The 16,952-nt window shown below is 40.0% G+C and overlaps 1 protein-coding gene across 4 annotated transcripts in view; it reads right to left on the bottom strand.

The window, feature by feature from the left end:
- The window catches only part of LOC117237173 (protein grainyhead), a 161,760-nt gene that overhangs the window by 17,098 nt on the left and 127,710 nt on the right, over nucleotides 1–16,952 (bottom strand). For all 4 annotated transcript variants that reach the window (XM_033500891.1, XM_033500892.1, XM_033500894.1 and 1 more), the window contains exons 5-6: nucleotides 9,556–9,916; nucleotides 7,367–7,750 (exon numbers count right to left, since the gene is read on the bottom strand). In XM_033500891.1, the coding sequence (XP_033356782.1) occupies nucleotides 7,367–7,750; nucleotides 9,556–9,916 (745 nt within the window). The remainder of the gene's footprint in view (nucleotides 1–7,366; nucleotides 7,751–9,555; nucleotides 9,917–16,952) is intronic.

Below are 16,952 nucleotides of genomic sequence, written 5' to 3'. Positions count from 1 at the left end.
CGAACATTGGGTAGGAACGTAACGCGGTTACCGCAGCTCGTTACTCGACCTGATGAACGGCATCGCGGAAGCCATCCATCGAGCCGGGAGAACCGACGAGAAGCCAACAGAACCGAGAAGCAACGAGATCGCGTCTGCCGCGGTTTTTCGCCGACCAGGACAACCCCCGTCTACCTTGCACGTTATCCTGTTGAATCAATAACGTGGTTAACCGCCATCCATAATTAGAAATAATAACATCCCCGCGTTTCCATCCTTATTTCATTCGTTCCACGATTTCTCGACTAATTACGCCGGGAAGCGTGTGCTACTCGAATGGTTCCCGGTTTAATTGAATTTATAGCAGATCCACGAACGAACCAGATAGCAGAGCAAACGATGAAAAACGAATTATACGATCGTACGATCGATCCGCTTTGGAGGCGTTTGTGTACGCGGCCAACGCGATCGATTATCTTAAATATCGTCCGACGATCTAATTTTTTTATGTGTTTTTTTCGCTCGATCGATTCGTTGAATTGCGTTCCAAGGCGGAGTTTTATTAGCGGTCTGTTATTGATCGTCTCTCACTCTTTGCATAATTGCTTAGTATTCACTGATAATTGATCTTCTACATACGATGTTGGAGCGTGTGTAACGTACACGTCGCCACGTGTTTTTGCCTACAATAGTTCTGCGATATAGATGTTTGATTCTGCGCGATCATGACACGATGAATTCTAACTTGTTATGTTATTGTAGATTGATGATGCTTCTACGTTTAGGTATGGGAAAAAGGCACAAAAATGTCGAGGTTACATGGAACAATATATAATATGAAAGAATATGTAACATATCCCAAGTGAAATATACGTATTACACTATTTGAAATAAATATGTAATTTAGGTTCAATATCTCTAATTACGTTCATAGAAATGTGAATTTGCATAAACATTTGCCGTGTAATTATGAATATTGCGCTTACCGTGGACAAACAACGTAATTAACTTTTTTCCCGATTTGTCTGATCAGCCAATATATGCTTTATTATCGAGCAACGACTCTTTTTCATCTTTTGTCCTATTCCTTGTCACGATTCGGTGACCAAATCGTGGTGGTTTAGGATTTCTGTTGTTCAATGAACGTCTTAACCCTTTGCACTCCTATGTCGATTGTGACACGACATCAGTTTTTATCTCAGGATCTCCTTTGTCGAGTCCCACTCGATATTCTTTCAGTCTTACCTTTTTTTGTGAAACGTGCGAAAGAAAACCAGGGTTGCATTCTGGAAATTGTATCAAGATATATCATACACTTAAAAGGTACAAAATACAACAATAGTGTGAATAAAACCGGTATTTAAGTGAATTTGTTTCTTCCTTTATTTATTTAAATTGTCTTATTTTTTAGTTCAAGTAAATTTCAAATAAAACACTTAAAAGCGTTGGGAGCTGCTGGTAACAAAATTGAAATAAAATTGAGAGTGCAAAGGGTTAAATGGACGCTAGATTCTTGAACAAAATCGGTACGAATGCAATGGGTGAAATTCTCTAAGATCGCCTGAACGAAAAAGTCGAAAGATTCTGTGAACGATCGTGTTTAAATTCCAAGCACCTGCTTATAATACGAAATTACGAAACGCAGGAAAATGGCTAAATTGTCGTATAGATTCTGATCGTTCGTCTAATAAATACTCTTAATGATCGGTTTAGTGACAGTGATTTTTCCACGTGCGTAAGAGCCTGTCATGAGATTGATTTTTTCGTTTTTTCCCTTCCCCATCGATTTAATAAGTATTTTTAGTCGTTCATTTATTCTCGAATGGCGAAACAGGTTCAAAATTATGGCACCTTCGATTATCCCCTTTTTTTTCGTTCTGCTCGATATATTAAAACGAGAACTTTCGATTACGAAGAATAGATTGTCACTGAAAGCTGCTCTTTTTTTAATCGTGGACGATTTAAGAACGTTATATTATGCTTCGATCGTAGCATATTCTTTTAATCTTTGCCAGAGTCAATCTGTTCCACTCCATTGGCGATTGCACGCTACTCAAATTATGCCAATAAAACGATCGAATCAGGTGGTTTTAATATATGTTTTACGTAAATGGGTAATCCAAAGAAGCACAAAAAGCTTGCAAATTTTACCAAATTTACGTTCTTCTCCAGACCAAAGACTTTTATTACATCGAAAAAGGGAAAAGACAAAGACAAATTTCTATGAATTCTATCGAAAAAGTATTCTTTTTATTACTAATTGCACAAACAAAAGGATCTAAAATTCGTTACCTCGATAATGGTCTTAGTGTTGACGTTTCGACAAAGGCTATCATACCGAGATCGATTTCAACTTAAAAAAAAGAAAGAAGAAATGAAAAGAATTTTGTATTCGTGAAATTGCACATCTGTCCGGTTACCGATGGTCTTTTGTTTTATTGGACGCGTTGGTTCGGTATCTCCGCAGCCCGTAACGAATATTACACGGTACACATGTAGACACGTTGGAACGTCGCGTGCAAGCGAAAACCGTCGGAGATTTAATCCGTAATTACAAGCCTCTCAGCTTGCTGTGTCTAATGCAACGTGTTCTCTTCGCTTTGCTAGCTGGCTCATTCGGCTCTATCGCGGAAATCATTGATTCTCGTCGAGTTTATCCGAAATTACGTTATTCCTGACGCAAGACTAAAACAGCTATCTAAAATCGAAATGAAAAGAGGAACGAGAGGATGCGCTAAAAAAAAGAAGGAAAAGCGTACGAGGATTAAAAATTCTATAGAATAGTCTTACATAGTTTCATGAGAATTCTTTGTACATTGCGATATATCCTTCACATATTGCATATCGGAAAGAGACAAAGAAACGTAAAGAAGAGAGAAAAATATAGGATTCTAAGGAGCGCGTAACACGGTACGAAATACATATGAATATTTTAATTAGGAACTTGGCGAGAGATAAACCGGACGAAACGATTCGCTTTTATTTCCAGCCGCGTGCAAGCAGAGCAGAACGGAACGCGTGTGCTTTCTAATTCGTAATGTCAACCGCAATGCTAATGACTTACTCGCGCGGATAAGCTGCCCGTTGCCCCGTCGAACGATTAATGTTTCCGGAAGCGGCCGATTACGCGTGACAACCGAGAGTACGTGGGAGTGATGAATCGCTTATGGTCACGGCGAGCGGGCCGGCGCGGCTTCGACGGCGGCGAAAATTATGCGTCGAGACCCCGAGGGCCTGACAATTTGCCTACGATACGGACGATTCGACGCGGCTCGATTCGTTGTTTCCGCGCGGTTTTCCTTCACACGCGAATCTTCCTAAGGGAACTTGCGATTTTTTCGCAGCGCTATGGCGAACGGTTTCTTGTTGTAATTGTGCGTTCGTGACAGATCTACAACTGACGAATTCACAGTTACTTTGTGGTTTCCGTTTTTAAGAATGCAGCTTTTGAAATCTTTTATTTTGTGGCCGGATAGAAGGAAGATTTTAGAGTGTCGTACTTTTTGTTTGGCTGATGTTGGATTCGTAATGTAATTTTAATCGGAGAAAATTGAATATCGAATACGATATGAATCTGATAGAAATCTGGCCAATGACTTTATAGTGAACGGCTTGGTATAAATGTCTGTGATATCAGCGTGATATTAAAATTATTAAAGAGCTTGTAGATGTCCTCAAAACGTAAAATCAATATTTATTATCGATTTTAAATTATGTATGGTATGCCGATATATACAGGGTGGTTGGTAACTGGTGGTACAAGCGGAAAGGGGATGATTCTACGCGAAAAAAGAAGTCGAAAATATAGAATAAAAATTTTTCGTTTGAGGCTTTGTTTTCGAGAAAATCGACTTTGAATTTTCGCTCGGTACGTGTGCGGTACGTTATAACGAATCCCACTGTAGATCGTTGTCTCGATGGAAAAATTTAAAAAAGAAAATAAAAAAAAATTTTTATTCTATATTTTTTACCACCACCTTTCCGCTTGTACCACCAATTATCAACCACCCTGTATATTATAATTTTATCGGTAAGAAGTGTACTTCACTATCGATAATTTCTATCGATAATCAGCATTAAAATTCCGTTTCGAACTTTCTACGCTTGGACTAAATTGTAACTTGTATCGAAGCAAATATTTCCGATATGGAATCGTATTAATCTAATCGTAGCAATTTGATTTTACGTTGCATGGATTTTTCTACAGCGATTTCCAGTCGAATGAAATAAGATGGAAATGTGGCGGGGGAGAGGAACGTGGCACTTATTACACGATTCTCATTGATTACAAACAAACGTGACGATATTCCTGATAGATATGCGTTGTTGATTATGCAAATCGACCAGTATCGTTACCAAGCCGTGTAGTTCTGCTTCAGAGAGTGCGTAGAAAATTATCAAACATGGAAGAGCTTATGTCTGCATGATGGGATTGCGATAAACGTTTAAGTCTTGTCTAATCAAATGCTGTCCTTCCATTTAACAACTAGGAGGAAGACGGAAGTAATTGGAAAAGAAGAGATGTTAAGAAAATAGAAAAGGAAAGCAGGGTAGGAAGAGGAAAAGGTGTTCGTAGCAGACATATCTTTGCTTCTGTTAACTCTAGTACGTCAACAAGAATGAGCTACCTCGCATAGAATCGTTATATTCTGTCTTTCACTTCGAATCTATTTTGCCGAAAGTTATTATTGTAACTTATTGCCAAACTCCAGTACCATAATTCTAAATCTACTTTGCCAAAACTTATTGTCAGTCAGAAGTTTTGATCGTAAGAAGTTTCTATTTCGCGTGATTTTTTTCACGAAGTTTTCGCTATCTGAACTACAAAAATTAGTTGGATTAATTATATCTAACAATTGTTGCAAATATGAATTAATCCTATAGAGATTTGCGATCGATCAATTGGATATATACGAAATGTTTTTGAAGCTGGAATCTACAGCTGAAGTTTACAGTTATTCAAGAGTACGATCCTTGGATAAATCTAGTCTATTTGAATTATTCGAAGTAATTAGTATTCAAACAACGTTTGAACACTGACCGACCTTGTTTTATGATGGAATTAATCGGTCAATATATTAGATTTTAATGGAGATTGCGATAACATTCCTCGAGATTGAAACGTCGAGATCAAGATTCGAGGTGTAAGATTGATCTCCTTTGTGTCCATAGATCGTGTATATCCTACGCTCGGAACAAAGAGATTGAATTTCAACACTTGCAACTCTTATCTCGTAACCATGATTCAATTATTATACATTTTTCTTCTCTGAAGACCTAACTTCTGCATAATTCACCTCGCCAAAAATTAAACAAAATTTCTAGGTAATTGTTACAACTAATGCTTAGCTACTGAACAAGTTTTTTCCCAAATATGAAAACTCATCTAAACCAAACGAAGATGCAAATGTAAATGATTCAATTCAATTAACTCTACCAAACCTTAGAAATTAAAATTAAATCATTTCTTTCACAAACGCAGCGCTTGTTATTGTGAACGATAATTTTATTCAAATTGTATCTTCCAAACTAATTAAGATATCGATACAAAAATTTCGTACATCGTAAAAAATACTTCTATTCGCTATATCAAAGAGTTTTTGATTGTTATTAGGTTGTCCGGAAAGTTCTTTTCGTTTGTTAAATAGAAGGTAAGTATAAAATATATTTCCTTCAGTGTACCTTTCTTAAATAATGTATGATCCTTTTCTACCACCTTTTGCCATCTCTCAGGGAGCCTCATAATGCCATTTTTCCAAAATTCTCTTCGCTCACTTTTAAAATATTCTTCAAGGCCGTTTCTCACTTCGTTTACTGATTTGAATTTTCTATTGTAAAGAAAATTCTTTAGGGAGAGGAACAAATAATAGTCCGATGGTGCAAGGTCTGGAGAGTATGGAGGATGTGGTAAAACATCTCAATCAAACTCTAGAAGTTTCGTTCGCACCGCTAAAGAAACGTGTGGCCTCGCGTTATCGTGATGGAACACAACGCCACGTCTGTTCACCACTGCAGGATGTTTTGTAATAATAACTTCCTTAAATTTTTCGAGTTGGGTGAAAAATATTGCACCCAACTCGAAAAACTTAAGGAAGCCATTATCACAAATCAACAATTTGATCGTTTGCCCTTCTGGAAATAATTCGTAGTAGAGGATACCCTTCCAGTCCCATCAAATAGAAAGCAGCACCTTCTTCGGGTGAAGTCTAGGTCTTGCTACCGTTGGAGGACACTTATTTCGACTCGACCAAGATCGCTTGTGCGCAGTGTTGTCCTAGAGAATCCAACTTTCATCCCCAGTAATTAACTTTTTTAAAAATGGCTCCCTATTGTTGCGTTGAATTAGCAAATCGCATGTCGAGATTCGATTCAGGAAATTGCTCTCTGTTAGTTGATGGGAGACCTACACTTCGTAGCGATTAGTGTACCCAAGCTTTATTAAATGGTCATGAATCGTTGTTCGCGGAATGTTTAAAGTATCTACTATCTCACGAACACTAGACCTTAGGTTTTCATCGAGGTAGGCCTTGGTAAGGTCAGTATCAGTGGTGGATGGACGTTCGCTGCGATCTTCATCTTTCGGATTAAAATTTCCAGCTTTAAAGCTCCTAAACCAATTCCAGACTGTTTAAACAGTTGTAGACCGATCACCATAAACGTCACAAATCTCCTTTGTAGTGTTTTTAGGCGTACTGTCTTTTTTAAAGCAGTGAAACATAACGTGACAAAAATGCATCTTTTGATCTTCTATCTTTCTCCACGCAAATTAACACTCAATACACTTTCTACTAACGTCGAGAACTGTTCTCTTGCCTTACCAGAGATGTGGTGGATAGTGTGTAAGTCGTAAAATAAGATCGCTAATGACTCGTTAATTAGATCGCTGATAATTCGTTGATAACAGGCTGATCGACAACTGACTCTTTTAGGTTGCGTTTATTTATACTGGTCGGGGGAGAGTCGGAAAATTCGAATTCGTCTTCTTTTGACGGTTGCACGTAGCGGCGACATTGTTTTGCCCGGAGTTTACTTATTCTTACATTACGTGTATCCTAACGATCTTGATACTCCGAGGCAAAACAACAACATGATTTCAATTGTTCTCTAACTCATGTGCCACTACAGAGGATAATTAGTGATCTCACGGTTGACGAGTGATCTGGTGGTATCTTTACTTAAGCAGAACGAGATAAGGCGAACGCGAAAAGAACTTTCCGGGCGACCTAATATATCTACGTCGTTATTAATATACTGCTCGAAAACTGTCTCATTCTTACACACTGCAATGCGATTATTTTCCATTAAACGTTTCTCGGTGTACGTACCGTCTTTAAAGTGCTGATAGTTTCGAATTCGAGTGTCAAATAATCATTTAATTTGGACTGACCTGATGAAGCGCCGTGGGCGGATGATGATCTTGCCTGGGCGTGACCGCGTCCGCGCCGATGCCGGAGTCGGGGCTGGGAAGATCAACGGTCAGGACTTTGCTGCTGCTCGAGGATGAGCGTATCGCGTGTGTCGTCGCGTAAGAGCTTGGCACAACCTCGTACCTCGTGTACGAAGCGGTCGTGGTGGACAACGAGGACGAGCTCGACGAAGCCAATGGTGGTAGAGCGTCGCCGGTGACGTAGACCGCCGTGGCCTCCTGGTGCAATCCGCTCGGGTTCCCAGCGTTTGCCGCGCCCGTCGCCGAGGTCGACGTGTACGCCGTGGATTGCAATCGTGGGCTGCACGAGCTGTAGGGGTCGTAGGGACTGCCGTACTGTTGCACCTGAAATTTTACGCAATCGTTATTAACATTAAAATCGTAACAGTAACGAGTAATTAACGTAGAATTTTTCATAGAATTTTAGCACTATCAGAAAAGAAGAGTGATTGTTTTGTGTGGAATTTTCCAGAGAATTTCAGGGTTATCGGAGTAAAAATGACTGATACGACATTTTTCATAGAACTTGAAAATCATAGGACATAATTGAACTCTCAGAGTTTGAAATCTTTTAACGATCGTCAAGTTCGCGAACGCAAACACGTTTATTGAATACCTGAAATAGTTCGTAAACTGAATAATATTGCAAAATTTTTAAAACAATTTAGTTAATATGTTTAATTAGTTACTATTAATTTATTAAATAGTTATTATTATTAGCTAAAAATAGTTAAAACTGGACGAGATTGTTATTCCGGATTTCCATAGGAATATAGTATGCTATAGGGTATTTTTCTCTCGATCGCGCGGTCTAATATTCAGAATTTTTATCGAGATCGAATTAGATAGCGTCAAGTATGTTTGTTATAACAGAATCGGGATAATGACGCTTATTTGTATCGGAATCAGCGAGGCTAGTGTCTTGCGTTTATATCTAGATCAGGGTAGGCAGTGTTGGGTCTTTTCTTTATTGCTTTTAATGTGCGTCATGTATTTTAATCGCAATGGAGCGAAGTCGGATTTGATGGAGTTCAGATTGGATAGTGTCGCGTATGTTTATTAGGACAGGTACTGTGTGGAGCATGTTTTCTAAGAGCGGACTGGAATCCTGAAAGTTATTAACACGCATTTTCCAGCTGACTGTCGATAATCTCTGTGGGATTTAGACTCGTTTCGTTGCCAGGCCTGTGCATGTAATTAGGAGAGACTGATGAAGGCAACATGATATTTTCGTTGATTGGCCGTCATTGACATCAAGCCTTTTAATATTATAATTTAATGCCTGTACTTATTTAAAAATTTCCCCCATCATATAGATTGGAAATAATATTTTATTTGACAAATAACTTATAAAGCTTTTACCTGCTAGCATATCGCTATATATATTTTTACTGCTACAGTGATCTTGCAAAAAATTTATGGCAAATTTAACTCTCCTGTGACTGTTGAATTTTTACAAACGAGATTTATTTCAACAAACAAGGAAACTTCGAACATTTTACAAAAATCTTTATGAAACGATACTAAGAAAGAACGATTTTTTCATATTTTCTTCAAATTTAATGACTCTAATTTATTGTATTCTGTTTCTTTAGTTGCATAAATATTCGTAGTATAATAATTTTCACGATTTCACCTTAATTTAATACGGCAGCACTAGATTTTCTATTTCCCCCACTTAAATACATCTTTTTGCACCTTAAAAACGAACCTAAACAGCAATCTGAGAATTTGCTGTTACTCCAAACACAGAGATAGAGAGATTCTGGATCTTTTGAAGTCAATTTTTATTAAGTGTTTATTTTAGGTTCATTAGTCTTCCTAATATTAAATATTATCATCACAACACAAATATCAACCATCTCTCTTATGAAGCACTTACTATGCAGAAAGGCAATAACTCCAAAAATACGTGAAATCAGATTTACTGTATCTTTGAATGCTTCCAAATACTTTACCAAAGTACTTTAATGTAAAATTGTAGCAAATGAATTGTTTCTTTGATATTGTTTTTCCATATTTTCTCCATATTATGAAAAATTCACGCTTCTATGCTATTATGTGACAAAACAAGACAAGAAGAAACAAAAGGAAAAATCAGCAAAGTTTTATAGAAAATATCATGGCTACAAATTGCTCGATGGTCTCACCTGTAGTTGATGTTGATGATGATGGTACATTCCCGGTGGCGTGGGACTGTCCGGCTGAGCCTGTTTGTGCCTTTTGCTGGACTGTTGCGCCCCTCTCGACGAGCTCAAGTCCTCGGGCTCCCTTTTGACTCCGGCGATGCCGGTGCTCGAGGAACCGTCATGTCTGAGGGACTGCGGGCTAAGCGGAAGCGGAAGGCCACCCTGTAGACTCTGGCCAGGACTGTGGGACGGCTGATTGTACTGATGGAGGAAGTGGTGTAGTTCCCCTCCTCCGGCGCCTTCGCCGCCTTCCATGCGATTCGTCGAACCGGAACCGGAGCCAGGCGCCTCCTGCACTAGCAGCTTCTGGCCCATCACACCCCTTCAACAGTCCGTGGAGAATCGACCTTTAACTGCGGTTCCCTTTACAGCTCGACATTATCAATTCGGGATCGATCGACTATGCGCTAAGTGCGCATGGCGAATCGGGTCGCAAGCGAAATGTTTCCTCGTTCTTTGCACTTTGCTTGTAGTGCTTTGTGAGATTTATCGGCTCTTATAGAAAAACACGTGGGACATAGCAAGAGAAAAACACGTTAAATCTTAGTTAGTATTTTCGAACTTGACGAAAAAGTGTAAGTAAGTTGTAAAATTCAATCCTATTAAGAAGAAGATTGAGAACTGTTTGTAATTAAATGTGCATTTTCTCTACTTTCTCTCGTTGCAATTTCATGCTTAGCGTCCTTCCTTTCAACAGCTAACGCAAACATCGGAAAATCAAGAAAAATGGACTTGTCGTTTTTTTCTCTTGCGACATATAATCACGTAATTACTATTAAACAAGAATTAATGCAACCATAATATTTCATCCTCTGATTGTCCCGAGCAATTTATTATCGATACAGAACCAATTAAGAGAAGGAGCTTGGAGTTTATTTTCCAATTTATAAAGATAGTTTCGCTATAGCTTTAACTGCCCACTCTTCATTATATCAAGTTACATTTGCCGAAGAATTCCGAGCAACAAGTTCAGAATCGATTATGCAGATGTCGCAAGAAAAAGATCTAATTACGAGGCGACTTAAAAGATCGTATCGCTTTCGTTGTCAGCGATATTAAAACAGGGTTTAATTTTGTTACGATGCAAACGATGCTAGACGACGCTATTTTATTAAACGTGCTCGTCGATAGCTTGATTACAGAGAATTTCTTTTTTTCTCCGTTTTTCTTCGGAAAGATAGATTTTAACGTTTCACTGATATGATAATGGCAGGTTTCCCCGGAGGGGGTGGGGGCTGGACGATCATTTCTTTCCTTTTTTTTCCCACTAAATCGATTGCACTTGAAACGTTCGCGCTGAATCTTTATACCCCGAGGGAAGTTATAATAATGTTAATACGGTATTAGCTAACGAGCAGAGCGATTTATTGTACGGCAGCGTGTTCTACGACGAAGATAAGCTAAAGTAGGATCGACAGCGCCGATGACTGCGGTACATTTGTCATTTCCCGCGTCTCAATGACGATATCATCGGACATCGTGCGACGCTCGTGGGTATATAAAGTATAATTAATTCATAGATTTTCAAGGTCCGTCACGGCGAATAAATGCGTAATGTGTCTCATCAATAACAGCTATGGCACAGCTGTTTCGCAACGTTGACTTTTCTCAGTAAAAACCAGGTAAAGACGAATAAATATCGATAGTTTCCAATCATTACTAAATATAAACGATAAGCGTCGGCGCGTTCCTTTCTATAGACTATCGATTATGCGTAGATTCATTGCTTTATAGAACTAACAATGTTGTTTGAACAATCACGTGTTTCTACACGACAAGTTACTTAGATTGAAGTTTGTGTATATACAAGTCGAGTTTACTGATTTCAAGTAATGGATATTTGAAATGGCGTTGGGAACGAGGAGAAAGATTCGCTTTTCATTAAAATCCAAAAAGCATTTGCTTTTATAAATAATTGTTTGTAGTTGACATTGTAAATCGTGTGTTATACGTACATCATACGTAATATTGTAAAATGTATCTCAAGCTTTAGTGATACTCGAAGAAACCGTAATACTTGGAGTCAAATAATAACTAGTAAAATCAGGTTAAACAATTTGAGAGAACAGCAATTTAAACGAACATTTCGAATCAAGTAGAGAACAGATTCAAATCGTCCGATGAAGAAATTTCATGTTGCTCGAATACAATCGACTGATTTGAACGAGTCTTAGGAACAATGAAGAAGTGCTATCGAAGCTTCTTCTAGCGAAGTCAATCTGCCGATATAAACATCGCCTCTACTAACTGCTAAACACGTTTCGTGGTCCATAAAAATATTCAAGTTCGCTTCTACGTCTAATTATCATAAATCTTCGACATCCGAATTTTGCATAAGAAAGCTACTGTACATAAATAACGAATCGTATGTCAGCGATTCTTCCTGGTATGTACCAGAAGAGGTTCTCGTTTCCAGAAGCCGGGGGCTCTGGGAACGGGAAGAGAAGCGCGTCGCCTTCGGCACGAGGATCGTAGCGAGTCGCGTCGCATCTGCCGAACCATCAGCAATAAAATTTTCTGGGCGCGGAAACGCGATTCGCCGAACGGTCGTACGGGGAGAGAGAATCGAGAGGATCGCGGGCCGACATTATGCGAAGTAGTTAACATGTTATATTTAGCATGATAATACGTATCCACAATACGGGGGACCCTTATAAACTGCCAACGCTCTCGGTGCATACGACAGCCTCCTTCCCTTTCTTTCTCTTTCTTGCACTTGCATGTTCTTTCTCTCTTACTTTGCTCGCGCATTCTTTTTTTTCCTTCCTTCCCTTTTCTTCCCTTTTCTTCCTTCCCTGCTCTCGTCCTTGCCCGACGTGTCGTGGCAATCTCCGCCAGGTTCACCGGTCTCTCTGGCCTCCTTCATTCCATCTCTTTCTATTAAACGAACGAAGACAGGCCGCGTGTCTCTCTCGTTCTCTTTTCTACCGCGCTGAACATCGCCACTGAGGTACCTACCCTACGGTCAGATGCTCCCGTACAATGGCTCTTTTTTTACACTTGATACCTGATCTCACTCGTCTAACCCTCTCTTCTCTGCTCTTTTCTCTCCGTCTCTCTTCTCCCCCTCTGTACACGCCGTGCTTTCTGTCTACCGCCTTTCTGGCATCGTCTGGTCTACTCTCGAGGCGAGAAAGAGCGAACAACAGAATAAGAGAGAAAGGTTGTTCGCTGGAAGCGAGGAAAAGGGTGACACCGGAGGTAGGAGAGAAGGAAAGAGTTGCATAGGAAAGTAGAGAAGGATGACGGGACGCGACACGTCGTCGCCCTCGGCACACTTGTGCCTGAAGAGGTGCGGATTGGAACGACGATGGAAAAACGGCTGGTGAAAGCCAGAGGAGTACCGCGCGCTCTCTGTTGTCCTTTCCGCGCTGGAAAGCTGTTGCTCGTCTCATAACCGGAGGCGACGACGGCACAGCCTCATGAATTCGGCTTACGTGAAATGGATCCAAGCTTGTTCGTCGTTGCGTCGAGACGCGCATTCGTTCCACGCCTCGTACTCTTAATGCCGCGCCGTGGTAATGCGATGCTAATCCCTGATGTAGGATCGCTGAGATTCATGGAGATCGCGAATCCGCCCGGGGAACCTTACGCGTACCGATACTCTCAGTTTAAGTCCGCTCTCTTTTGAATATTTTGGGTGCATATACTACGGGGTGATGCTTTGACATGAGCGAGAATCGACGGGGGCACGCGTGCTTCTTTTCGGATGAGTCGTTGACGTGTTAATCCTTGGATGCCTCGGGCAATGCTGTCGGATTTTTGGGACAGTTTTTGTTGATGGGTATTGCAGCTAACGTATTTCGTAATTTATGATATTATTATAATTTGCCAGCTAAGGGTGGGTTGTAGGATTTTCCGGATTGTGCGACTTTAACGTATCGTTTAGGAATTACAAGGCCGCGGTTCACGAATTTTTGAGGAAACTTTATTTTGCTACAAGCATCGTACTTTTTAATTATACGATATATATTTTCGACAGCTTCAGAGGAAGCTTGTGGATTTTTGTGGAGTATAAGATACTTTTTAGCATATAGCACTAGATATATGTTTAATTTTGTCGAAGGCGTTAAATGTTGGAGAGAAGAAGCATTTAATCCGCGAAGTTATGACGATGAGGCTTTGACAAATTCGAAAACGGATATAGGAATTACATAATAGAATTGAACGTAGAAATTATGAGATAGAAGCAAGTGTAGAAATCGCAAGAGTAACTGCATTTCGAGGCAAAGATTGTTCGGTTTGAAAAAGGAAAATGTCGATACCTCGACGCTCGTATGTAGTAAAAGTCCGAGGTGATTCGCAAGCTAGCTACGATTGAATCTAACGTCAGAACGTGCCAATTTCCTCCTTTCCATTTCAATAATTTATAAAACGTCGTAGTCGTAAAATCCTATGATGCCTGAAATCAAGGACTGATCGAGACGATCCGTTATAACGCAACTAGTAATTGCGTTGCAGTTGCGTCAATTCCTGTTAGGAATTCGCGTGACGACCAATATCTTCCATTTCTTGTGCAATGTTTTACAAATTCTCACGCTCGAGCTTTTTTTCGTAACCCAGATATGTCTAATTTTTTGTTTTTTACAATATTTTTTATCTACCTATACTTACTGTGAGCTTCTATTATTCTAACTTGTCTCTTAACTCTATTCTCTTTCGTATCTTAACGAAACAATATGTAAATTTCACTAAACGTGACATTCGGAAGTCACAGTAATTAATTTCATGAATTAAAAAGTACCAAAAGGCGATAATATTATAAACTCTATTTTTTGAGTACTTTGAAATTCAGATCATCTTCTTGCGATAAACGAATGTGCGAAAGTGAGCCATTCGTTTCTCGAGAAATAAACATTAATTCTGCACTTATGTAATGAAATTAAAATGTCAACGAAAAGCATAGTTATTCGATTTGATTTCTGACAAGCTGGTATGTTTCAAAATACCTGCCAAAATTGTTGTCCACGAAAGTGTTAAAACATGACGTAAGATCGTGGTATAGTTTTGTCACGAAAGAGTCGCAAATCACGGCGAGGAATCGAGAAGAGAAGAAATCGACGCCGTGGCACAGTTTAATCACCTCCTATGCGGTAATTCTCAAGCCGGTTTCCACGAATTCATGAATTCGCGGCTGTTTCCCCGTACACGGACGAGCAAATTATTCCACGTAACGTTACACGACCGCGCCGTTTTTGCCGCGTCGCCACGCAACTTGCGTACCGTTTGCGTTCGTACGCGCAAAAGAGGCAATTATGCGCTTACGGTGCAGCATTATCGACGACAAGACAGACGTACCATGCGAGCTTCGAGGTCGCCAGGTCGCTGGAGGGTCACCGTCTGCTCACAGACGCGTATACGCGTGTACTAGAGTGTATATGCTCGTCATTCGAACGAGTGATACGGTATTAAGCACGCGGTTCCGGGAAAACGGAGTGAAAACTTTCAAGATTCTAGAATTTTCATTCAACTACATACATACATTCAATCCACATAAGTAATTATTCGTAATCAACCACTATCTTAATCCTCTTGTCGCTATCTAAAGGAATATTCTCATGATCGATCGAATATGTATGTTTCTATGCTCTTCCAACAATCAAGCTAGCAAAATTTTATCTTCAAATTCACGACTTCTGTTTGAACCAGTTCACAAATCTTCTATAGGCTGCTCCTGAGACTACTCTCTATTATAATATATTGTATAATATATCGATTCTTCAAGAGTTACACTTTTTCTAAACAATCTCTTTTAATCAACCACGTATTTAAATTTTCCTAAATGAACGCACAAAATCAAAGTAGCAGAGTCTATAAGGATCCATAAATTAATCAATCCTATTTAAAGTAATCCACGAATCTTCACGTCAACGTTCTTTTCTCTCGATCAAACTATTTCTGAAACCACTCTCTATAGTATAGATAATATGGACATCCAATTAATAACCGTATTTAAGCGTTGAGAAATTCTGCAGTCAATTTCTATTAATTAATTACAAAGCACCTCGTCAACGCCCAAAATCCAAAAAGTTTCGACGAAACCTATCGGAGCCTGCAAAAGTTCCTAAATCCTGTAAAACAGTAACCAATCCTATTTAAACAGATCTTAGGTCTTTACATCAACGTTCTTCTCTCTCGAGCAGATTACTCCTGAAACCACTTTCTATAGAATAGATAATATAGATGTCCAATTATTGGCTACATTTGGTTCTTCAAAAAATCACGCTTTCCAAACAATCACTTGTAACCAGTTACAAAGTCAACTCCCTCATCGACGTCGAAAATCCAAAAGAATCCCAACAAATTTCATCTAACTAGTAAGGCGTGTCTACTCCTAACAGTCGTAGAATGAGCAGGTCAGTCTGAAAGGGTCGGACGGTAGCGTGCACGCGTGTTTGTATCCCGAACGAACTTGCGGTACCATGCAGGACCCGGTTCGGAACCGGAATCGTCGTTCCTGAAACCGGAAATCGGGCGTATCAGAAGGGAGCGTGCTTGGTTCGAGACCTGCAGCGGTCGAACTCGAAAGACAGGTCTCGCTACTGCGTGGCGCTCTACCGTCTGCTCGGGTCATTCGTTTTGATTATTATTGTCAGGACCAGCCGGTTCCACCTTCTTTCTTCTTTTCCTCCTATCTTTTCTTTTTTTTACCTCCGCTTTTTCCAACGTGACGCAAGCAAAACGAACGAAGACGCACGCGGGGCTTTTTACCTTGGCAAGCACGCACGCACGCATGCACGTCACCTGTGCGCGCAGCACGCGCCACCCGTGTATGTGGTCCGCATATGTACGCGAGTTCTTCGACGTTCAACCGCGTCGGCGAATTTAAATGCGACCAACGTGGACGAGGCCTGGCTTCTGCCACTTCTTTCATCGCATCGCGCCTCGCCCAGCTTCCCTTCGCGCGCACGCCCTTTCTCCTACGTGAATTGTTCGGTTCCCGGAAGAGTTCTCAGTTTGGGTGAGCTTGGTATGGTGGACACGCGGCGGTAGAACGTTTGGAGATCTTCATCTTGCTTGTAAAGCAGATTGCTCTGCTTTCTTCGAGCGTATATAGTTATTTTATCGGTAATTGCGTCTGGTTTTGCGTATGGTTCGACTCTTCTTGTATTTCTTTATCTGATTTGGACTGTATTGGTTTGTGCAAGATGAAGAGAAATTCTGTTTTTCGGAAGACTTCTGTAACTTCTATCTACTATTGGTCTGTCATTGGAACAGACTTTGCTCTCTATCGAATTGTCTTGTAGTTCTATGAGATTCTTCTTATCGGACGAAGAGTTATGGATTCACGGGAGTTGGAAAGAAATTTTATATAACTGCAATGGATATTTTTTCCCATTGTTAGACTGCCTTCTGTT

The sequence above is a fragment of the Bombus vosnesenskii genome, unplaced genomic scaffold, assembly GCF_011952255.1.
Source record: "Bombus vosnesenskii isolate JDL3184/JDL3185 unplaced genomic scaffold, Bvos_JDL3184-5_v1.1 scf7180000013361, whole genome shotgun sequence".
NCBI classification, from domain to species: domain Eukaryota; kingdom Metazoa; phylum Arthropoda; class Insecta; order Hymenoptera; family Apidae; genus Bombus; species Bombus vosnesenskii.
Note: the sequence above shows the minus strand (reverse complement) of the source record. Positions and strands in the feature narration are given on the sequence as shown.